The sequence below is a fragment of the Lepisma saccharinum genome, chromosome 11 (genome assembly GCF_977018435.1).
Source record: "Lepisma saccharinum chromosome 11, izLepSacc3.1, whole genome shotgun sequence".
In the NCBI taxonomy this organism is placed as follows: Eukaryota; Metazoa; Arthropoda; class Insecta; order Zygentoma; family Lepismatidae; genus Lepisma; species Lepisma saccharinum.
The window spans coordinates 28955884-28980573 of record NC_139239.1 but is presented as its reverse complement, the minus strand read 5'-3'; the positions used below and the strand labels follow the sequence as shown (position 1 = coordinate 28980573).

Below are 24690 nucleotides of genomic sequence, written 5' to 3'. Positions count from 1 at the left end.
GCGAAAAGGAACGGTTAGTAAGAACAGGTGTTCTGGGTTTAAAATCTTGGTATAAGTTTCATCATGCATGGTCACTGTTGCGATGAACCTAGACGGGCAGGAAAAGGACTGGATTTTGTGTTTCTGATTATTTACTATTTGCTCACAAAATTTCGACCTGCAAGTGTTGCCAGCTAAGGTGACATGCCACTAAAATGGCACTTTTTCACTTAACCCATGTAACCCATTGACTAACATTATTTGCCATCATAGTTTTAAGAAAGAACTAAAGAACTTACTATTATTCCAAAAACTACATTAACCTACATATCATATTAATTGCACCTGCACTTACACATCATATAATACATACCTATCACCCCCACCCCCCACAATACACTACCGAAGACTTATTACTTATCTCTATTCCACAGTATACATACTAATCACTTCAATGTATTATTTTATCATTGCATAATTTTTATATTATCTTTATTGTATCATGATCATTATGTTTTCTCTTTGTTTTTATTCAATTATTATATCTCTGACAGGGGTTGATTGTAAGAACGGCCCACGAGGCCGAAACTCGCCTGCTTAAATAAAGACCATTCTGTTCTCCTCTAATCGACAGTCATAAATCCATCAAATGCTGTACGTGACCGATTGGTCACAAATGACATTGCCATGGCAACAGACATCATCATACGCCCAATTATGACCCTTCGATAATTTCTTACATAGCCTATTTGTCTCACCGAAAAGTGGCATTCTGGAAAAATTTAAACACTGCCTTCCGCCAGTTATTAATTTATATAATTTTTTGTGTGGCATAAACTGATAATGTTAAGCGTTGAAAATTATATCAATGGATGAGGCTTTATAATGCAGAAAACCCGGTGTAAATATATCTTACGGTTTTCATGATATAAATTTTTAATTTGGATTGCGCGACTTTTGAAACACTCTGTATAACATTTGATTATTCACGTATAACACAAAAATTAGCCATACATCAATATCTTGATATATGCAATTGGTGTGCAAAGTTGAGTCAATCTTATGATTGCGTCATTTCGGTGGTCGAGTTGGGGGCAAGGACGCCCCAAGTTCCAATCTTGGCGTGGTCATGGAATTCCCTTTGTTAGTATCCTCACATCAATTTCATCTCAGGTACTGATTAAACAATTGAATTTAGTAACCTAAAATCTTACGAAATTTTTCTTGTTGGAACACAAGATATTTCGTTAACCTCGCTATATACACAGTAAAGTAAGTATCGTGGGAAAGAACTCGAGGAGTCGGGTTTCAAATACGCAGATGTAATGAAACCTAAGTGCCAAAACGCCAATTATGTTGTCTTACAAGCATTTGCTGTAAAACATCATTGGTAGCGATCCATCATCTCCCCCTTGACATCCAAAATTAAGTCTATGAAACGCCTAAAACTATAGATCGTCATTGAGCCACAGGATATAATTGAAGGGCTCAGGTGCAAAACATGGTAAGTGAAATTTTTGTAATTTTTGAGTTACAAAGTAAAATGCGCCATCCTTCAATTTTCGAGTGAAATTGCCATGTCATACAATTTGCATTGGATTCAGTGAAGCCTTGTGAAATTGGTAAACACAAGAGGAAAACAATTTATCCACAGTATAGCTTCTATAACTTTTTTCTTAATGAACTCAGAAATGAACAAAATGTCCATGGACGTAGGTAGTAGCTAGGTTGATCAGTTTGGGGGGCCCAAATGTCAGAAATTTCTCCATCAAATCATTAAGATATTTAACAACAACCAACATGTATGTATGTGGCTATATATGTATGTAAAAAAAAATGAGTACAAGTCTTGCTTTGGCGTTCATGACGCGGGAAATTAAGGAGCAGTGTCTCAAACTGTAAGCAAAATTTACTGAAGGACAATTTTGCAATATTTGCCATCAAATTAAAATTTCCAGTAAAGTACAGAAACATTTGCCGGGGCCACGTGGACGTTTTCGGGGGCCAGTGTCCCCCCGCCCCCTCCTAACGACGTCCCTGAAAATGTCACCATGTTTTCCACCCGAGCCCTTCAATTCATAAATTGTACATGCTTTATGATCATGAACTTACCGAACGAAGTTCAGATGGCAGTTTTGAAATAAAAATGAACGAATCTCACTAGAGACTTGAATACATCGAGCATAAAATACTCTTACATAAACGAAAAAGGTCAATTACAGCATTGATAGTCTACAACAAAAACTGCTATATCGTTGTTAATATTCTCATAAATTTTAAAATAAATGTGCGTGTATTTCTAATTGTATCATCTATATTTTACAATTATATCCAAATTTATGTGTTTCTTATTGATTTTTGAATCTTACCTCTAATGTCGGCACAGACCATGATACTAACCTTATTGCATTGTCTATGTTGGAAGTGTATTATTGTCATTAGATTGATTGATTGAGTTGGTGTTTTAAGTTCACTATATGTATGCACAGTAAGGCTAATCGGGACTGGACCTACAGTATAAAGTGGGAACCGAACCAATGTCCCTCCACCGGGTATCGAACCTGGGACCCTTCTATTGTCATTGGACTTTTACTGTCCGTCGTGTGGGCAGTTTGTTGTAATATGATGTGTAATCAAATAAACCAATCGACACATGTCAATTAACGTCATCATCTTAACAACACCACTACAGCAACCAGTAGAAAGACAAAATAAAATCAGTATTTCAGTAAAGTGTACAAGAGAATTCTCTTCATTCTATACATAACACCTGATTATAGAAACGAGAAAATAATATATAATTGAGAATGTATTTCAGTTAAAGTACTATTGCAGTAGGTTCCGTCAAGAATATATCCGAGTGGATAAACAATATATAAGTATGACTAGCACTATCGTACACAGGATATTTTTTTTCGGAAAGGGCTGGAATTGTAAAGGTTAATATTATATAGCTAGCTGCGTTAGGGAAAAAGGGTACATTATAAAATATATCGTAAGTAAAGTTGTTAGCCTTCGTTTTAGAAGCTGTTCAAAGACAAAAATCATGATTGATCGTCATTTTCCAGACTTCTTTGCTGTTTTCATTTGAAAATTTTGTGTTTTCTTAAAACTTCCCCTTCTGCGCACGCCAGTGATGACTAGGATTAACAAAAGCACCACTCACCTTCTTTGAGACGGCCATCTTCCGATGCTTGTCCATTGGGCAGGATGGTCTTGATAAAAATGCCAAGAGCGCCTCGTGGGGAATCTCTACCCCCAACGATCGTGAAGCCTAGATGCTTCTTTCCGGGCCCCTTCTCGAAGATCACGGTGTGGAAGGATGAGATGGTGGACCTGGGTCTTCGAGGCAGAGTGCAGAAGGAAGAAGATGAAGATGCTGAAGTCTCATCCAGCTGGTCACCGCAGATATCGACTGATCCTGCCTTCTGGATGGATCTGATGGCAGTTCCAGGACTGACAGCGCAGCTGACCACGGTCCTGCGTATCTTGTTCTTCTGGAAGTGGCGCCTCTTCTCGCCGCTGTCCGCGGAACTCATGGAAGTCTCTGCCTGATCCGAGGACTTGGTGTCCACGCTGGAGGAAGAAGGCTCCGGACTAGAACTGGTGCTGCTCGTGCTGCACAAGGACGGCGTGGAGGACTCCATAAGGACATTCTCATAGTCCACGGAGCTCTCTTTGAGATTCCTGGTCTGCTGCTTCACGGAGATGTCGCGACGTCCCAGCTTGAAGCTTCGTCTCATCTGCGGCTGCGGGGATGACTTGACCTGCTGGTGCGTCCTGGCGATGACCATGTCCACGATGCGAGGACCGCATCTCAGTACCTCGCGTGCCTCTGCCATTGTCAGTCCTCTCAGTCTTCTGCCGTTGACGTTCACTATTTCGTCGCCGATGCACAGCGTACCCTCCCTGGAACGAAAACCACATTTTATAACCAACCACCACAAAGCAGAAATGACAACGGCAATCATCAATTGCTTGGACTTTCAAGGAAATCATATCCCCAAATAAGAACTAAGGACGTCTACTGGCAGAGACATGTTTTACAAAAGTAATACAAATTACTATATTAGTTTAAGGGTACATTTTTCACGTTCTGAAGTTAATCTAACACATAGAAATAGTTTGTTGATTCTACAGTACTTTTTTGTGTAATTGTACTGACGGAAATTGTTCACTGTACATTATAAAAGTACTATTCAGATTGTGGAAGCAAGGTGTTGAAATTATGTTTGAAATTTTTATCGTATGATTATTGGCTTTAAAAATATGCCTTTTTACTTACTGCACAGAAAAGTAATTTATTTAGCCTGAAGAAAATGCGAGAAGCGAGAACGAGTTTGTGAAAAATATTAAATATGCTCAACTCAAAAGCTTGTTTTACAATTTTCTACAATACCTACTTGTCGTGAATCTTTACCCTTGCTTAAATGTATCACTATATTAACTTTCACAATAACCAGATGAGGACAAATACCGCGGTGGCTCAGTCGGTAACGCGTCTGACTACCATGTTAAAGGTCCCGGGTTCGATCCCTGGCCGGTTCAAATCCGGGAACTTTTCTACCGATGGAAGCCCACCCAGCGTCGAATAACATGGGTACCTGGGGGAAACCCTGGGGGGTAAAAGCGGTCAGGGGCGTGATGCTGATCACATCACCCCACTCACGACCGGATCAAAAAAGTGTGGGGTGTTACCCCCACACCCCCTATACGCCTTCATGGCGTGGTGCTATGCACAGGGGAACCCTTTACCTTTTTAAAATACTGCAAATAACAAGTTGAGAAAAACACAATAATAATTGAATTTTTTTGTTAAGAATATTCGCATAGTAAGTAAATCATTATGAAGGTATAGTATATTTTAGGTAATTATCGAGACTTCCCACTCTACAGGTGACATGTTTTCAAAATTATTTGCAAAATATGAATGCCATTCACTTTCTTGTCTCTTATTAGCGTTTTGATCCTTTGCTCTTTAGCAACAATATGGTGCAGTACTGAGCAGTGATGCATTCTCTTGATTGTTTCTGTAACTTATAACTTAAGATAGAGTATTGCTGATGGGAAAGCGAATATATGTTATAAATATGCAATTGAAATGTAAAAGAAGAAACTGAGATATGTTGTTATATGTGGGTATCTGATTACATGAAGTATAATTTATGACATTATGAAATAAGCGTACATTTTTCTTATCATTATAATAACGATAATTGTGTGCAGAGACATGAGAAATTTTACTTTCCCCTATCTCCAGAAATTTGAATTCATTATGTGCAATATATTATTGAAAGTTGTTCTTGTGTGTAGATGCAGATAATGCGGAGTTGTCTCCCGAGTTTGAGCCCGACCCTGTGGCCGAGCGGTTAGCACATCGCGCTGCGACGCCAAGGGTCCCGGGTTCGAATCCTGGTCGGGCTTGGTTGTTTGTGAATGTCCATTCATCAATTTCATCCTTTCATCACTCATCCTCATCTTCGCAAATTAGCCAAGAGGCACAAAACGCGAAGTAAAATAAACTAAATCAATCAATCAATCTCCCGAGTTTGAATTCACTAAAGATGTAGTTTTTTAAATTAAATATATATTTAAAATAATTTCCAAAATTACAAGTTTTGAGAAAGGGAAAAGATTCCAATTTTTTGAAACCAAAGTTATTTTTTTAAATTGAAAAAGTGTACGTAAGCCATGACGATAATTGACGACTAATGTTGACTTATTACTGGTGCTATGGTACGAAGCAACGTGTACGTGGAAAGACTTTGTCTTTGAAAATCTTTAGTCGAGCCATCTATTGCTATCTTTGAAATTCTAGTATAGTAAAATGAAGTTTTAAGTAGTACCTACCTATCAGCAAGTCCTCCTGGGACTATATGAGCTATGAGATATCCCAGACATCCATGGTCTGATAATCTCATTTTGGCAATATAAATTCCAAGTTCCTCGTCGTCCTCCCTCGTTAGCTTTACGAGCTTGAACTCTCTCTTGCCGCTGGAATCGGTATCGTTTCGATGAGGAGGAACTGGAGGCGGCCTGGAAGTTACCGCAGGCATTGAGTTTCCAGAAGCAGTCCTCTGTCGCCTCCTCTGCTTCGCCGTGAGCTCAAGAGTATCTCCTCTGGATGGGGATCTCTCGCGCTGGAACTTTCGGAACACCTCCCGCCTGTCCAAAGAAGAAGCTCTGGATCCATGATCACTGATTCGAGACCTTCTACCTTCGACATCCTCCCTAAAAATTGCACTTCCCTGCCTGCGTCTACGCTGCCAGTCACTAAAACCATCATTGCACACATCATCATTAAGTTTAGCGACAGCGTGTTGCGACTTTGGACGAGGGGAGTTTTGATTATAGCTGCTATCGTGTGAAGCGCTACGTAGATGAGCATACGTGCGATTGTCTCTCGACTCTTTAACATTACCACTCTTTGTATCACTACAACTCTTCTTCAGGATGTATCTGTTCCCGTTGATGTCGCTTGGCAACGAGAATCCGGCTTCACAGTCTAGCATGGAGGTGGAATCAGATCCTTCGTTGACGATTCCACTGTCACCGTCCGTTTCTCCAGCCGGCGACCTCGGATCGCTGCTGTAACCGGAGTCTTCACCGACCACAACCACTGGCTCGGCCACGAACACGTGATCCAGCACCTCCTCTTCTTGGTACAGTGGATTGACAGACGGGTTCCTCTGGCTGAAATCTTCGAGGCCTGGCAGTGCACCGTAAGAAAAGCTTCTCAACTTGGCCTTCTTCCCCTCGCTGCTGCTCCGATAGAGTTTGGCAAGGAGTCTCCTGGAGAGGAGATTCGTGGATGACTTCAGATACCTCTCCGACATCGACTTGAGCTTTGCTGCCAGGCACGACGTGGACTGAACGCTCGGTTGAGGAGACTTCACGTCCCTCAGCTTGGTCCCGCAGACACCAGCGTCCTCGTTCATGTAAAACACATTCTCGTTGGATTTGGACAAGCTTAAGACACCACCACGTCCTCTCTCGCATCCACATTCCTCCCCCTTCTTGTGGTGATGGTGGTGATGATGGTGATGGTGATGATGATGATGGTGATGATGGTAACTTGAATCCGGAAACACATCGTCATCCTCGACATCGTCACTTTTGACGTCACACTCCTCCTCTGTTAAAATATCACCGGCACTGCAGGCTCTCCTCTCGATTCTCAGAGTCCTTTCGCCATTCTCACAACACTCGAATGTCAACAGTTCCCGACAGTCTTCCCTCCATTCCACTCTGTTGGATCCTCCAGCTTCGCTTGCTGTCTCTGGATTGTTGGCGTCTGACCGGAAGCAGGACAGTTTAGTGCTCCTGACTCGCTCCAAGAGTGGGTTCCTCTTTTCTTTCTCTTTTGATTGGTTACAAGATTTACGTTGTGGTGACCAGTAGCGACATCTGGCACTGAGGCTAAGTTTCTCCTTGACGGTGGCATCTCTGCGTTGTCGTCTCAGCGGTGATAAATCTGAAAGAATAAGGAATTCTTATTAATAAGTAGACAAATAAGCACTAACAACTTTAAAAAAGCCATTCCATTTTAATATTATAAATATGAAAGGCTACAAACCAAAATTATCATCCAAAATGTAACATTTCAGACCGTGGCGGAGTGGTTAGCAGTGTGCGCTACGACTCCAGACGTCCCTTCATGAATTTCATCATATCATCGCGCATCCTCATCGTCGCGATTAGCCAGAAGTGTAAAAAAGCGACGCTAAATAACAAAACTTAAATCGCAATACTTCCATAACATTAACGGCTGTAAATTCCTAATACATACGGAGGATTGTACAGTAATTGTATATTTTTTTTATTTAATGTAAGCAGTATTCGTATACAGAACGGTAGTTTCTTTTTGTAATATATCCGTTCTAACCTGAAATAATAGAAAAGGCTTATAGTAAACAACAATTATTCCTCTGCATTCATGATGAGGAGGGGCATTCGCAAAGTAAAAGCCAAACCTGAAATTTTCTGTATCGAGATTGTGCTCGGCTTGCGACTGGTTCTACAGCAAAAACCAGTGAGGGACGAGCCATAGGCGCTGATTTTTCAGATATTTAAGGGGCCCCAAAGCTAAGCAAAGGTTAAAAAGCTACCTCTTTTCGTTTGCAGGGGGGGGGGGGGGGAGGGCAGCACGTTTTTTTTCCTTTGTTTTTTTTTTATGGCTCTGGACTTGATGCTACTAAGAAAAAACAAAGAAAGCATGAATTGCAAGCGAAGCGAGGAAGAAAATTTTACGAAATGTATTTTTATTTGTAAAAAAATTGACATCAAGGATGGCAATTGACCTGTGTACCCCTCCTGCAGGTGTCCTTGGCCGTTTGGAAGGGAAAAAGTGCAATAAATACATGAAAACTAATACCATATTCAGTATCCTTTTATCCTGTTACTATTAGGTTCTGATAGCCTTGCCTTTTTTTATTTCAATATTTGCCCCCGTCGATTTTTTTTTCCCGTCCAACGTGGGAGGGGAATGCTTCCTGTCTCCCTGTGGTTACGCCACACGTTAACCGATATATCAACAACAGACGCGGACAATGGACGTTAAAAGTAGCTTACATTCGTGTGGAAAACAAATGCACCTATTTTTCGATGGATTGACTCACTCAAGAACACCAGGACTACAGTATTTCCATGCTTCTTCCTCTATTCTCGTATATAATCATAATATACCATGCATTTTCATTACTAATTGTGAATTTGGAAAAGGAAATACTGGTATAGAGTAAAATGGCCATTTCAGAGTAGAATCCTGCGCAATTTTCCACAGAGCCCTTAAAAAAATTTTGAAATTTCCATCTCACAAAAAATATTTTGTTACAAAATCGTGTTGAAAGTTATACATTGGGCACATTATAGTGGGGTCCCAAACGAGAACTGGGGGGGGGGGACCCGGCCCCCACGTCTCTCCCCCGGTTTCGGCGCCCCCGGTACGAGCACATAATTTTAAATCTGACAATGGCACAGCATGCCTACATCTACTGTTGCGACTTTAGCGGCGAACGTATAAATAGACACAAATTGAACAACATCCAATTTGGAGATATTGCTTAGCTCTTCACATGCATCTTAATCAGACATATACAAGGTGTACAACTTTGCGTCCGCCGTTTTCCGACAGGTGGCAACAACAGGAAGTAGCGGTCGAAAGAAGCAGATCGCAGACGTCACGCAGTTAGCTTGGACCTCTGTCAAGATAACCCCATTCAAACATTAGTCGAGTGGTGTGTGCATCGTGAAGTTGTTCGCGATTGAAAATGTCAGTGTACGAGCCACATTCTCGCCATTTGCGGGAGGTTCTACTTTTTTGTTTCAATATGAAGAAAACTGCGGCTGAGGCTTATCGAATGCTCTCCACTACGTATGGTGAGGACGCTATAAGTGAGAGAACCTGTCGTGAATGGTTTCAACGCTTCAAGAACGGTGACTTTAACGTCGAAGCCCGGCATAGTGGTGGAAGACAGAAAGTTTTCGAAGATGCAGAATTGGAGACATTGCTGAGTGAAGACTCGCGTCAAACTCAAGAAGAATTGGCACGATCATTGGGAGTGACACAGCAAGCCATGTCAAAACGTCTGAAAGCCATGGGTATGATTCAGAAACAAGGAACTTGGGTCCCGTATGAGCTGAAACCAAGAGACGTTGAACGGCGTTTGTGTGTTTGTGAACAGTTGCTTCAGAGGCAAAAACGGAAGGGATTTCTGCATCGGATTGTGACCGGGGACGAAAAATGGGTTCATTACGATAACCCAAAACGCACAAAATCATGGGGATATCCCGGCCATGCTTCCACGTCGACGGCCAAAGCGAATATTCATGGCTTCAAGTGAAACAATCACAGGTGCTCGTTATCGAACGCAATTTATGCGTTTGAGCCGAGCAGTGAAGGACAAACGGCCGCAATACAGCGAGAGGCACGACAAAGTGATTTTGCAGCATGACAACGCACGACCCCACGTTGCCAACGTGGTGAAAACGTACTTGGAAACATTAAGATGGGACGTCCTACCCCACCCGCCTTATTCTCCAGACATCGCTCCCTCTGATTATCACCTGTTTAGATCATTGGCTCATGAACTGGCTGACCAACACTTCCGATCTTATGAAGAAGTCAAAAAGTGGATCGATTCGAGGATCGCCTCCAAAGATGAACAATTTTTTAGACGCTGCATTCGTACGCTGCCCGAAAGATGGGAGAAAGTAGTGGCCAGCGATTGACAATACTTTGAATAATGCCTGGGTAAGCAATGTTTTTCATTACAGCGTCATATTTTTGGGGAAAAACGGCGGAAGCAAAGTTGTACACCTTGTATATATTACGACTTCGAATAATTCCTGTTCTGGGTATAATTATTAAATGAGCAAGTCTACTCCTCACGCTCAAACTAATACAATACAAACTTTTTTAAACAGGTTCACCAAAATGCTGAAACTAATCTTCAAGAATGTGGTATTATTCCTAGTTAGCAACAATAAAAAAATCAAATTACAACTGGTAAAAGAATCAGAGCCATCTCGCGTGCAGACATGACCAGGAAAGTAACAAAGGTTCGGCTTTTTTGAAAGCTTCAATATAAACAAGGGTTTTCGACCTTCATCCATGCACGGTCAACCGAAAACAGGATTTTCTGTGTAAAAAAAACTTCCAGAGAAGTCAAAAAACTCTTGTGTGTATGAGCAGCGCTCGTTCTATGATTGGGAAGGAAGTGGCGTACTTTTTGGGTTTGATGGGGGTCCTAAACTTGTCACGTTATTTTGTCAGTTTTCAGTACACACAATTTTTTTTAAAAAAATCTCTTTTTAGTCCAGTCCGGCTAGTGTAGGTCCTGAGGATAAAATTTAGCCAGCAAGTCATGTTTGAAGGGTGGCTATAGGCCGCCATCTTGGAAAATGGCGGCTGTCTTAATTATTTTTACTTACACTACAATTAGTAAGTGAAACTTTTGAGACATAGTGCTTCTTTTAGGGTGACTGAAGGAGGAAGATTCCAATTTGCGACGACGGTAAGTGATGGAACAAATATGATGACATATCCATGACTTTTCCAGAATTCGAACCTCAAATCAGTAGAACTGATACACAATGCAGTACTGCAGCTGATCTCGCTACAGATCCCATAGGATAACACTGTTCATACTTGTTATTGGTCTTTGACAACAAAGCGGGTGATATTCCTCCACTCATTGCCACTAAAGCAATTCCCCGAACAGTATAACGTGGGTAGTAGAGCTACTGTGAGACATCGTAAACCCATAAATACTACCGTATGATCTTTTGAAGACGCAGACAAAGACGCGAAAATTAAATTAACTGTGTTAGAGACTGTGTGGGTGGAGCGAACGGGATAAGTGAGACCAAACCCAGAAACAAAGTTAGTGAGAATATGACAAATGAAACTTCATTACAAGCGCTAGTGTTCCTAATCGCATCGTCTAGTGCTCTTTGCTCCGTGCCATGAAGGCACATAGGATATCTGAAGATAAGGCTCCACACATTCACGAGCTCGGCCAGTATGGAGGTGATAGGGTCAGCATCATGCTTTCGTCGCGTTTATCCTGAGGGCTGCCTCCAGGTATGGATTTAATAGAGACTGGGTGGACTTCAGAACTGCTGAGGTTCACCACCCTAGAGATTGAACCCGGGTCTCCCGTGAGGTAGGTAGATGGCCTGCCGACTTGACCACTACCACTAGAATGGTAGAAAATGGAAAATTGTGAAAAGGGTTGAATACTGACGAAATTCTATCCTTTACTTGTACCATTCACGCAGGAAATTTAAAGAATTGTTATTTTCAAGTTGTCAAAAATAGCCCATTCCTGAATATTTAATGCAATTTAATGTTGAGTAGATTTTCTCAAGTCCAAAAGTGTAAAGTTTAGTACATTCAGTGTGCAAGTAGTACTTTTCCCAGCTCTGCGTGTAAGGAGCGATGCCTGCCATATGTAAATGTTTATTTTTATTAATTGTCATATTGTTTACTTAATGAATATACGTATAGAACATCGGTACTCCAGAGTAACAAACTATGATTTCCGATTTTTCAGATCCGTTGAATTTGTTTGCACTACTATTTGAATGCACTACAATAAGCTGCCGAATAACAGACAAGAATAAAAGGTAAGTAGGTGGCAAAACAGAAATTTGAAAACCCTACACTAGCAGACAGGTGCAACCACACTTCGAAACAGGGGTATCGGGAGCTACAAAATATCCACCCACCCCTCCATATTTCAAGTATGTATGTATGCATAATGGATAATGCTATTTTTGTTTCCACACTTACTATGATGACAAAAATTAGTCAATACCTCCTAGACACTATCTCGGGTATATGGAGTATTCGCCACTGTTATCATGTGCGGAATAATACGGAATGTGAAGTGTTGCTCACTAGACCATAAGCTCAAATCTAAGTTGGACATCGATATTAACGCTTGTTCTTTCACATGTCATCCCATCTACATTGTCATCGAATAATTCAATTCAAATGTACACAAACATAAGATAGACTAAAGCTTTAAAAATTCACGCAAAAACAGAGCAAAAAGTTCAGTGATGATAAATTTGATGAAGCATCAACTACTTTTTCTTAAGGAGTTGTTTTGATTGAAGATAATTTCACTATTCTTCTCTCATGTGTGTGTTATAGTATCTTCAGTGTCTGGAAGATTTGCCAACCAACCCCTCCCAGAAAACAAGACGTTGCGTAAGCGAGTATACTCTCACGCATTAAACGAAGACGATCAAAAGAGACCGACCTAAATAGTACAGGAAATAAACAATGCCAGTTTACATAAGCCTTTGGAAAACATGAAAAAGCTTCTGGGCCTTCAGTACTTGCAGTGTAACAGGCGATGCCGAAACAGTTCGCGACGGGGTAAACGTCACAAGAATGCTTCAACAGCCAACAATAGGAATTTCCTACTTACTTGTGAAGATCATTGTCGCTGCACCGTATAATTTTCCCCAATGAACACTAACACACGGCCAACAACAAAAGAGGACACTGTTTCTTCCAAGACACACACACACACTGGTTGCAAGCGCGAGAGCACAAACCCTACTGCGCCGTATCCACTCGGACCAGTTGAACAGATATGAGGAAAGGGAGCCCCGAGGCAACCTGGCTAGCATAGGTGGGCACGGCTTAGAAATTGTCTCCTGAGTCCGATTCTTCTTTCTGGTCACGTTCGGCATCCGAGACTTGGAATGTTCGCCCTGAGTCATATCCATTTAAAGCACTACGTCATCACGGCTGCTCTAACGTAACCAGAAAAATACCACACGCCCTCTCCGCAAACCTCGTCGTCCACGTTACGTAGCATCCGCTTTTCTTTCCGCGAAAAAGACCAACATCCTCTGGCTCTCTTGGCTCGGCTCCCGGATAATCAGTTTGCTCTTCCTTAGCTGAACTGGCCTATTAATGGAAGCGTACTTCGCTTCTTTTTCTTTTCTAGAAACTATTTCTCTTTTCGCGTCTATCGTCACGTACCATCGACTTTCTACAATGTCGACGGCCCGTGTGGGAAGGATATAAAGATGGATGATTAAGAGGGATGAGTACAGCAATCTCAGTTTCAAGGAAAACCACACATACTCTTTACGACCCAAAGCTCGATGATGTGTTTAATTTATTTGTTATTGTCCATAAGCGGTACCTCAGGAACTAGTACAGCTATAACAATGAATGGCAATGGAGGTCTTAACTGAGTTTAGCTTGGGGCCGTAGGGAACGCAGCAAATGGTCTATCTGTTGGTCCTTAAGATTCTCTAAATAATATCGCTTTCACCATCCGTACTTCTGGAATTTAAAGGACTAGGCAATGACAGAGACGAATCATGTCTAAACCGTTTGGTATGCAGGACTTGCTTGAACTATAAGATCGAGAGTCATATTATATTATACTTGCACTAAAGACAATACTTCAAGTAAATTGTAATTGTAATTCTGTTATTTTACATCGCTTTTCTTCAATTTTTTGACTAATCGCGACTATGATTAGATGGACACCCATGCTGCCTAGACCGGACTGCGAACTCGGGGACTAGTGAAAGTCGACCACTTAATGCGCTCGGCCAAACTAGTAACCATTCATTTTAAGCATTGGTGGTATGCAGTGGCGGCGATTGGGTTCAAAAACCGGAGGGCAAGGTGCCAAAACTGGGGGGGGGGGGCAAAGACAGTATATTTCCTTTTGTAGGTAAGATTTAGCATGGTGTGGGGGGTCAAAAGTGGCAAAAAGTGGAGGGGCAACTGCCTCCCTCGCCCCCCTTATCGCCGACACTGGTGGTATGGATGAAGAAATTGGAATGACTCTATACGTCTACTATAATACTACCTTCGGACACATTAGTTTGCCGACCAGCTTCGGAAAATCAATTGGATTTGCCAAGATTGGCGTATTGCTATGACAGCAATTGTTGCATCGATGAACAGACGAGGCTGTGTCAGGGTCGACCAAACTAAGGCCCGTGGGCCACATTCCACCTCGCTCTAGTACTTTATTTTGAGGCGCTGCGTTGTGGCGGTAGACTTCGAAGTTCTCGGGTTCGAATCCCAGCCTGAGCATGATGTTTTTTTGTGATCGTCCCTTCATGAATTTCATCTATTGTTCATCCTTAACGATTATCAAAAAAGCGACAGAGATGAGACGTAAAACAACATAAATACAATGACAATTTACTTTGAGACATTCCCTTAGTGTACGTACGTAATATGTTTTGCGTACTATCATTCAAACAAATACTACCCCTACGCATAAAACAGCTTGAGCACGACTGGTCTATGCCTTGCTTTAGCCTTCTTAATCCCAGAAATATGGGTAGTGAAAGTGAATTCATCTCTAGACTCGAAGGATCAACAGATAACCATTTGCTGTGTTCTGTATGGTCCCAAGTTAATCCCAGTTAATATACTCTTTGCCATTCATTAGTATAGTTGTACTTGATCTTGAGATACCACAAGCCGGACCCTGTGGCCAAGTGGTTAGCACATTGCGCTGCGACGCTAAGGGCCCCGGGATCGAATCCCGCTCGGGCTTGGTTGCTTGTGAATGTCCATACATCAATTTCATCATTTCATCACTCATCCTCATCTTCGCAAATTAGCCAAGAGGCACAAAACGCGAAGTAAAAAAAATTAAATAAATAAATTGAGATACCACAAATGGATATTATCGACACAAGGTAAAACCGTGTTTATTGCCCAATAGTGTACTAAGGGCCGCTTTCGACTGTCCAATGTGCGTGTGAAAATACTTAAAACACTCTTCAGAGAGCAATATGTTTCTTACATAGAAGATAGTCATTGTTGACTCGTCCGAGAATACTTGACAACAGGTTTAAAAACTCCAGGGGGTGTTGTTTTACACTGTAGAGGCATTTCATATGCAACATAATGCATAAGCTGCTAACTTTACGCGCATAACTATAATTTACGAGATATCCACCTATGCAGAGAAAGACAGCCAATGTATCCCTTGCTTTATTCCTAACTCGGGTAATCCCTGCTATATGTATCCCTGCGCATATTAAGTTATTGATTTGAGCGATTTTTAATTACTAATGTGTGTCTTTGTGCAAAATAATAAAGACGTGTAGTAACGAATTTTGGTTACAGTTGTGAAAATTAGTAACTAGGAATCAAAATATCATGTATTACTTTCGTCGTTTGATCGAAATGTTCGATTCTCTGAACTGATCACAGAAATGGTTTCAAAAAGTTAGTTTACCGTAAGCAGCTCAAGATAAATTATTCATATTTCAGTAACCCTTCGTCTTGCTCCTTTTTGTTTCATTACTATTTAAACAAATGGGTTGCTTATCAGTGTTTTGTTTTTGTTCGCAAAATCCTTGCTCATATTTTGTGTGCAAATTTGAAGCGAGGCTAGCATCTGACGTTGCAGAGAAGGCTCCTCCCACTCCTTGCTTTAAGATTGTCTGCGCAGGCGCAGAGACTAACGCGCATCCTACCACGCATCCACTATAACTTTACTTTTTGTGCTGCGCATGCGCAGGAGACAACAGGAGGAGGCTCGCTGATTAACCATGAACTGTTAAATGAACTCTGTTGGCCAACCATAAGAGATGTTTGAAGCAGTAATGAGGTGCAAACTGCTTGAAACAGTGACTTCTTTTCATTATTTCTAAAAGGCTAAACTGTTTATATTTCGTGTTAATCATTTCTAATTGGGATCACACATATGTGACGCTTGATATTAGCATGCTCTGAAGCGATTTTTAGTGTAAGGAAATTACAAAAAAATACAATTAACACGTCCACTTACCTATTTCGTCATAACACAAAGCTGTAACATCGCTGTCGACGACGTCATACACATCGGAAATGGACTGGTGCGTGCAGTATGAACCGGACGTGACGTCATGTTCGTCTTCTTCGTAGCGAAGGGGCGATAGACTGAGTAATCTAGGAGACGGGTCTGAAGCTTTACGAAACCATCGCATGGTGGCACACGTTATCTCCTGGAAAAAGAACACCGCAGATTGTTAAGATATAATTAAATGAGCAAGAAATAGATAAAATTGTTAAGATTTCAGTTGTATATTTAGAAGTAATTGTGTGTTATGACATTTAATATCTTGGTGTCTGTAATTTTCATAATTTATGTTCCAAGGATAAAGTTTAGTCCAACGGTACTGAAGTAAATTCTCAAATGGAGTAATTTAGGATCATCAATTACTTCATCGGATTTGAACATGAGACTTTTAGATTCCTGATGGAGATCAATAGAGTTGCTAACTTTGTCTACCTAGTAGTGCTTATCGGAATGAAAAGGTCTCATGTTCGAAACCTGACCCGTGAAAGCTAAACTTTTAATCTTCATCAGTAATGCTAAGATCGTATATAAGGGAAAATACAGGATGTTTCCGGCTGATGATACAAACTTACAAGGATGATGGAGAAGGGCTCATGTATCAATTTGAGATAAGGAACCCTGGTCCGGAAACAACTTAGTCCAAACTTATAAGCGAAAATCGGTGGATGGAGATGTAATACTTTTATTACCTGCAGAAGTTTCAGAAGCTGCTACATTCACAACGGTTGTTCAAAGTGGCGTCCCCCAGCTTCGCTGCAGGCATGACATCGTCGCACAAAGTTCTGGCGCACCCGTTGGAACAACCCCGGGGTCGTTCAATGTCACAGGCAGCGAGAATTCTTGCCAGGAGATCCTATCCAGTCTACTACAGGTGTCTCGTACACAAGACTTTTCACATGACCCCACAAGAACAAATCAAGTGGGGTCAGATCAGGTGACCGAGCTGGCTACGGAACAGCTTCATCCACCGATTTTCGCTTATAACTTTCGACTAAGTCGTTTCCGGCCCAGGGTTCCTTATCTCAAATTGATACATGAGCCTTTCTCCATCATCCCTGAAAGTTTGTATCATCAACCCGGAAATACCCTGTATAAAATAAAACTGTAGTTTACCTAGTATATTTCTCTATGCGGAAATCTAGCATAAAATAAAATAGAAAAATCATACATAATGTGCAATTAGGATGGCGCATACTAATATAACATCACATAACTGACTGACATACTGAAAACCGACGGATACGTGAAATGTCGAGAAAATTACCACTAAGCACTAAGAAATAATTTTGTCTCCAAGATATTTATAGGACAAGTCACCACGTACAATCATGCTAATATTAAGTTATTATTATAATTTAACGAAAATAAGCATATAATAATAGTTCATTACCATGCACGCTTTAGGAACCACCGATTTGTAGCAAATTGTTTATATATAATTATTACATAATTACGTATGGATTGTTTTCACAAATGGCTGATGAGGAACTGCACTTCATAAGGCCTGCATAATTAGTATAGTTTCGATCAGGATAAGTCTTCTTATTTTCTTTCTTAGGACTCTTTATTAAAAACGCGAGGCGCTGGGCGAACTATATCAAGGAGGCCATGAACAAACTATGTCCGGGAGGCCCTGAACAAAGCCTGAAAAAATTATATCCAGGAAACCGGAACAAACTATATCTTCGAGCCTCTGAGGCAATTCGCGAAGCCTGAACAAATTACTAGCAGGAGGTTCTTAGCGAATAGGGCATGTGTGTGTGGTTCATGGCTACAAACATGCATGAATTTAATTCCCAAGTCCTTGAAACAATTTTTCTAAGCGCGATATTATTATATCATGTTTTCAAAAGGAATCTTCAGAGCGTTCATAGTTAACTGTGCTTATGTGCGAGATCTAAAAATTCCTCTGAGATGGTTTTAATAAATGAACTATTTTAATAATAATAATAATAATAATAATTTATTTTAACTTTCTCTACATTTTAATACAATTTTTTGACAAGCGTGCGGCGAGAAAACTCGGTAATCTTCGTGGTTTCATATTCTAGTAAAACATACATGTATTATTATTAATATTATTTTGTATATTATTATTATTATTATTACCTATTATTGAAGTGAAAGGAAACGGTTGGATGGAAAGATTCAGACAAGTGAAACAATGAAAGGAAAATCGTTTATTTAATGAGAAGCTGCAAATTATACTTATTTTCCTTCCTGAACCAGATCGCGAAAGGACAAGTACCAGGAGGGGGCTTATCCTGTTTCTAATCGGTGAAATTGCATCATTGCGAGAAAGTTTTGCGATTGATCGAGCAAAGACCATCTCCCTGCAGAGAAAGTATGGCCCCACCTTTCACCCCGGGGCTCTAGATATGCTTTTCCTGCTTTATCCCCTCTTTCCGACATTGTTTTTATGCTTTTGTTTTCATGTTCTTCTTAATTTCCCAATTTAAGGGCATTGGTGCAAAAAGTGAGATTTTTCTTAAGAAAGAGGAAATAGTTAAGGAATTCTTGTGATAATCAGGAACTTTTTCTTAATTGTTGTTTTTCTTGCATAATTGTAAGCACTAGTTGATATGAAAACTTCCATATTTACGATTTACCAAAGGAAACCACCAAGACTACAACTATAGCCTACATGCGTTTCATATTTGTATTTTTGTCATTCGGCATCGCTTTCCTGCACCTTTTGACTAATCGCAACGGCGAAGATGAGTGATGATTACATGATATTGATGAAGGGACATTCACAAAGAACCATGTACAGACCGGCAATCGAACCCAGGAACTTAGGTTGCGTGACCGAGAGTCGACCACTCAACACGCTTTTTTTTTTTATTTTCACTTAAAAGTAAGACCGTAAGTGGCAGCTTCACCCGTCTCTCTCTTTCACTCATATAACTTTTTACTGTATTCTCCATATAATTTCTTTCAAGACAGACAACACAAACATCCATGTCCGAACCGGGATTCGAACCCGGGACCCCTGGCGTCGTATCGTGCTGTGTGACCACCACGAAGGTCGACTACGGCCACCGAACCCGATACACGCCGTTAGAAATATCTTCGTTAGGTCACTTTTGCCCATGTTTGACATTTTCAAAACCCTATCTACAGTGTAGGTATGGCTTGGCTACAAATTTGCAATGAAACCTTTAAACATTAAAATACAGCTTAGGAGGGAAGGTACGGAAGTTTTATGATCTCAGCAGCTGCTACGAAGTTACGAGCTCTTCAGTTGAAATTTTCATAGCAGTTAGATACCTTGGTCGATTGATGAGGTATTAGATTTGATAGATATCGATACATGAGTTTAAAAATCGAGGACTCGAATCTGATATGCCCTCCAGATGGCGTACTCAGTTGAAATCTTCATTATCACAGCTATAGACAAACTTAGAATAATTATTAAAAGGTACATGTGAACAAATCAGATACGTTTCAATACGCTGTGCAATATCCAACTTAATAGGAAACAATCTTTGAAATATAAGCTTGAACCGCTTTAAATTCGGAAGATATATTAATGTAAGAATATCATACCTTAAATATATCTGCATACGCGGAAATTAAATACTGAAGGATATAAATGTTATAAAACAATATGTGTTGTGTCTTATATTAAGTTCGTTTCGTTATCTTTAGTGTGGGAGATTCCGGGTTCGATCCCGGTAGGATGTGTTGACCGGGCGTCATGAGGGGAATTGGGGAGCTACCCGAAAAGAAGTAGCAGGCTCCAATCGAGAAAACAAATTAGGTCTACAGCGGTGATGGGACTCGATGCGCTCATCATGGTTCGTCCAATTAAAAAGTCCTTTAACAGACCCTGGGTTTCAGACGGCTGTTTGACCATGAATTTTAGTTTTAGTTTGACTATTGTTTTCTAAAAGCCTGAGAACATGAAAACAGAAAGATCTGGAATTGCCTTCTCCTCTACACGTTTGTACATACAGAACCCAAAATGTCAAGTGACACAAATATTTTTCACTCCAGTAACACATTAAATTGCATAAACTGGTTCAATGATGCACTTTTGGTGCATCCAAGCACACAGAAATGCATCGAAGGGTACTTTTATCAGCTGCTGCTCGATGTGATGCACTAAAATGCATCAAATTAGATCAGAGAGACGATCATTTCAGATAAACCAAAATTACAGGTTTAACTGTGGCAGTAGATGCACCGAATGTGTATACGGGGTGTAAGGGGTGACGACTCTTTCCGGATACACCCATGTGTCACCCTCTCTTCCACGTAATACAACCTGGACTGTATTTTACAGACTAATGGTCGAATCAAACGGAACTGGATATCCAGTTAGTTGGCGCTGAACTGGCTATCTGCCCGGATGTGATGGCTGGTTGACTGGTTTGGAGGAATAGGACATGTTCTAATTGCTACTGGCTTTCCTCGACTGGATTCTGTGGAACAGCCAATCAGAGCAAAGTTTGGCCATGTGAAGATAATCTGTGAGTTTGCAAAGTGGAGTTTTTGTCTGTGGTTTCCGAGTGTTGGCTGTATTTGTCTCTCGATAAAAAAAAAGGAGCAAGATGGCGTGGAGTGCATTCGTGTTCAGTTCATTAATATTCAGGTATTTATGCAAAGCGATGAGATGTGTACGTGACAAATATGATTAGCCGAAAATGAAAATCCTTATTATTACATGTGTATTAAATTAATTGTTTGATTTTTTTTAAAATTGTGAATGAATCCTGCGAATCTCGTGTATGAATATTGAATATGCATACCGGAGTTAATTAAAAAGCTTGTTCGGTACGCATTGATTACTATATTTTTTTCGAGCTAATCTCTAGTCCATACTTTAATTTTTTAATTTTTAATAAAAGCACAAAGCAGTAATTCTCCTACAACATTATTCAAATTGCTCGTCCATGTTTCCAGTACAGATTGTCTGCTCTGCGCAATGTCTGATGGGAACAAAAGTCTATCGACAAGTACGTGGTAACAAGTAACGTGAGAGGAGAAAACTAGCAAATGGGTAGCCAGTCCAGCGCCAACTAGGGCATTCCTACTGGAAATCCAGTTCCGTGTGATTCAGACTTTACGAGGCTCTGGCACCTGGACCACAGTGAAGTCCGTGTTGTGTTCTGACAATCTGTGTTTATGTTTATCCCTGCATCCATTTAAACTTATCACCATTCATCCTCATCTTCGCAATTAGCCAAAGGTGGCTGAACGCGAGCCCGTGGCCTCCCGATAGTGGTAACTCGTCGCCTTGTAATCAAGAGGTCTCGGGTTAGATACCCAGTAGAGGCACATTGCACAGTATTTCGGATTCTACTTTAAACTGTAGGTCCAGTACCGATTAGCCTATATGTACATTAAGTGGACTTTCAACCAGTCTAATGAGGCTCTGGCGTTGGGACTCGCAGCCAGTATAGCCTCAGTGAGGTTCGTGTTCTGTCCATCATCCATTCCATCATATTCGCGATTAGCCCAAATTGACGGTAATTCGAGGTAAAATAAAACCAGTCAAAAAATGCATCAGCTTTGATTTGATGCATTCCAAGTTCTATGTATACATTTGAATACTGGACGGGTGTGGGTAGCACTGAAAATACCTGGTGGTCAGAGTGAAATATTGCACAATACAATATTAACGTTGCCGAAAAAATATGTTTTGCACGATCCTGTGAATGGGCATCATAAATGTCCTCTCTGCCTCCGACAAACACTACCATTAGCTACGTGCTTCTGCTATGGGTCTTATTAAATGAGAAGGCCATTAAATTCGATCCGCTGTACCATCTTGGCGTGAAGAAAATAAGATGATTAGACTCTTCAATAGCCTCACTGGTAGAGGTTCCGTAAGTCACGTTCTGTGGAGAGATTTCTTCTCCAAGGAACCTTTCGGGAGAAGTGAATTAACAAGTATCGAGGCACGACTGGCTTGCGGGCAGAGAAGATTCTCCAATAGCCTGGGAACAATATACAAAAAGGAAAAAAAACGAATCGTCCAAGAATGTGGGTCGATGGATGATTGCCCGCGCTACAAAAAAAGCGAGGGTACCTCCTGACCAAACTTTCACTTTTCGGTGTCAGCGTATTTCGTCTGAGTAATGCTGGTTCTCGAGAGTGAGTATTATCTCATTTGTTGCAGTGGGGGGCAAGAGACGTGAAGTGGTTGTCACCGCGATTCTCCGATTTCATGGCCCGAAGAAGAAGGAACTTAAGAACCACTATTGAGCTCTTATTTGCAATTCTCAATTGAGGGTTTAGCTATAAATTATAGAGTTTCCTTCTTATCGCTGTAAACTTTCTCTTATTTTCACTATTAGGACCTAGTTCAAGTGGCAATTTATGGATGATTTGTTTGGAATAACAAAAAGAAAAATATTTCCAGCAACTAAACATTTGTTTAAATAGGCGACAAACTAACCATTGTTCACGAGAACCAAATTCTTTAGTAATCGTGCACAAAAATTTGGTCCAAATTAATAAAGGCTACCAAAATATTTGTTCATATTTACTAAAAAGTGTAGCCAAACATGTTTTGTTAGTACAGATAAATCTTTTTTTTGTGCCTTTTCTTTTCTTTTCGAACGAGACAGGAGAGACTTTGGTAGCATTTGCATTTCACATAAACAAAATTTGCTACATTGTGCAACATATTTACTTCTGTTGCATTACCCACATACTATTTCAATACCATGTGCTTTGGTTACAGTACTGGTTTATAAAATTGTCATAGGAACTTAATGTATACATGGGTGCCTCATTTATCACAAGAAGAAACTTAGATTGCGTCAATAGTGTGTTGTTATTAATGTTTTTTTTTTAATGATGACGACATTTATTGACCTTTAGAATGTATACATTCATAACTTTATCATACATTTCATTGGATCACTACATTTTCACTACATCTCATTATAATATAATACTTTTTGAAACACATATACATATCTAAAGGGGGGAAACCTCCCGAAGTAGCCTGCCTCCACCCACGTACTTTCGAGGGTATGCTCTTAATGTCCTGGTACCTTTAAATAAACCAGGACGTCAGTTTCCTGAATTTAAACGGTTCCCCCGCCTTTTTATCCTACTTCTTCTCGTCTTTATTTTCATACATAAAATACAAGTACAAAAAAAAAAAATACATGGAGACTCTATACATAGCTACATTTAATAATTTTTAGTTTGTATTATTTTAATAGACCGTTCTGGTGACCGGAACAATTCTTAAAGATTTCTTGTAAATTTACTGTGCATTTGTATGATTGGTAATTAATTAAACTTGTTAATAGTAGTTATGGATTAATTTATGTTAGTTTATTGGTTAGTTTTAGTTATCGTACAGATAGTACGATAGGAAATGCTATCTGCAGGAGGGACAACCATTCTGGTATCCATAACTGTTTCAAGCTTGAGGGGAGAGTATGATGGGGTGAGAGTTTAGATTGGGGTGAATGATTGCTTGGATTAGTCTGCACGGACGCAAGTTCCCTGTCTGGTTTCCAGATCAGGCTTTATTGTAGTGTGTGGGGAGAATTTGCTATTTGGATAAAGTTAAATGCACTGAAATACTGGGCTACTTTATTAATTTAGTGGATGTCGATTCCTAATATACACTTACTGTAAGGGGTTATGTAGTTTCTTATTTATTTCGCCGTTGTTGCATTTATGTGTTGAGGACACACGCCCGATAAGATACCGGCGTCAGCACTCCGTGTCAACTTGGTTATGCGACACGAAGCTGACTCTGCATTCCACGCTAGCGACAGTGGCCGTGCGAGGTTCAATGTCCGTGTAGACTGAGGCTGCTATGAGATCTCAGAATGAAATCACAGCCGCAAAATTTAACGTGAATCAGTAATACAGGGTACTAAGTTTTGATAGCATGCTAATTATGCGGAAACTGTAATTGTTAGATATGTAATAGATAAATAAATATGACATAAAATACGCAAATAATTATATGTAAACTTGATAATAATAATAATAATAAAAATTAAAAAAAGGGAAAAGATAAACAAACTTTTATATTAGATTATATTAATTAATAATAAGTATATAAATGTACATGGTTTTTACTACACTTACATTGTTAAGAAATTAATTTAAATTTAATTTGTTTGTGTTTTCGAAATTTCCTTTTATATTAAGTCTCTTTGGTGCCTACTGGATTCCAGCAGATTCCAAGTCTAGCAATTTTCAAGTTAAATTTCTAAGAGTTTATGGTCCCTCATATTGGATGTATTATTAAAGAAAATTTAGTCACGATTTAATGTGGGGTTCTGATATTACTTTTAAAGTTGTTTTTTTTTCGTTATTATGCTATTGTATTATTTTATCCCTAGAGATGGTTTTTAGGTAATTTTCATCTTCGACGACT

General features: G+C 40.1%; 1 protein-coding gene across 3 annotated transcripts in view; it reads right to left on the bottom strand.

Moving 5' to 3' along the window:
- Window positions 1-24690, bottom strand: part of LOC145994695 (uncharacterized) — a 150454-nt gene that overhangs the window by 5735 nt on the left and 120029 nt on the right. For 2 of the 3 annotated variants that reach the window (XM_083130859.1, XM_083130861.1), the window contains exons 2-4: window positions 16278-16473; window positions 5830-7453; window positions 3146-3888 (exon numbers count right to left, since the gene is read on the bottom strand). In XM_083130859.1, coding sequence (XP_082986985.1) covers window positions 3146-3888; window positions 5830-7453; window positions 16278-16473 — 2563 coding nt within the window. Of the gene's footprint in view, window positions 1-3145; window positions 3889-5829; window positions 7454-12920; window positions 13144-16277; window positions 16474-24690 lie in introns of those variants that run through there. The other variant, XM_083130860.1, reaches the window with a different exon arrangement.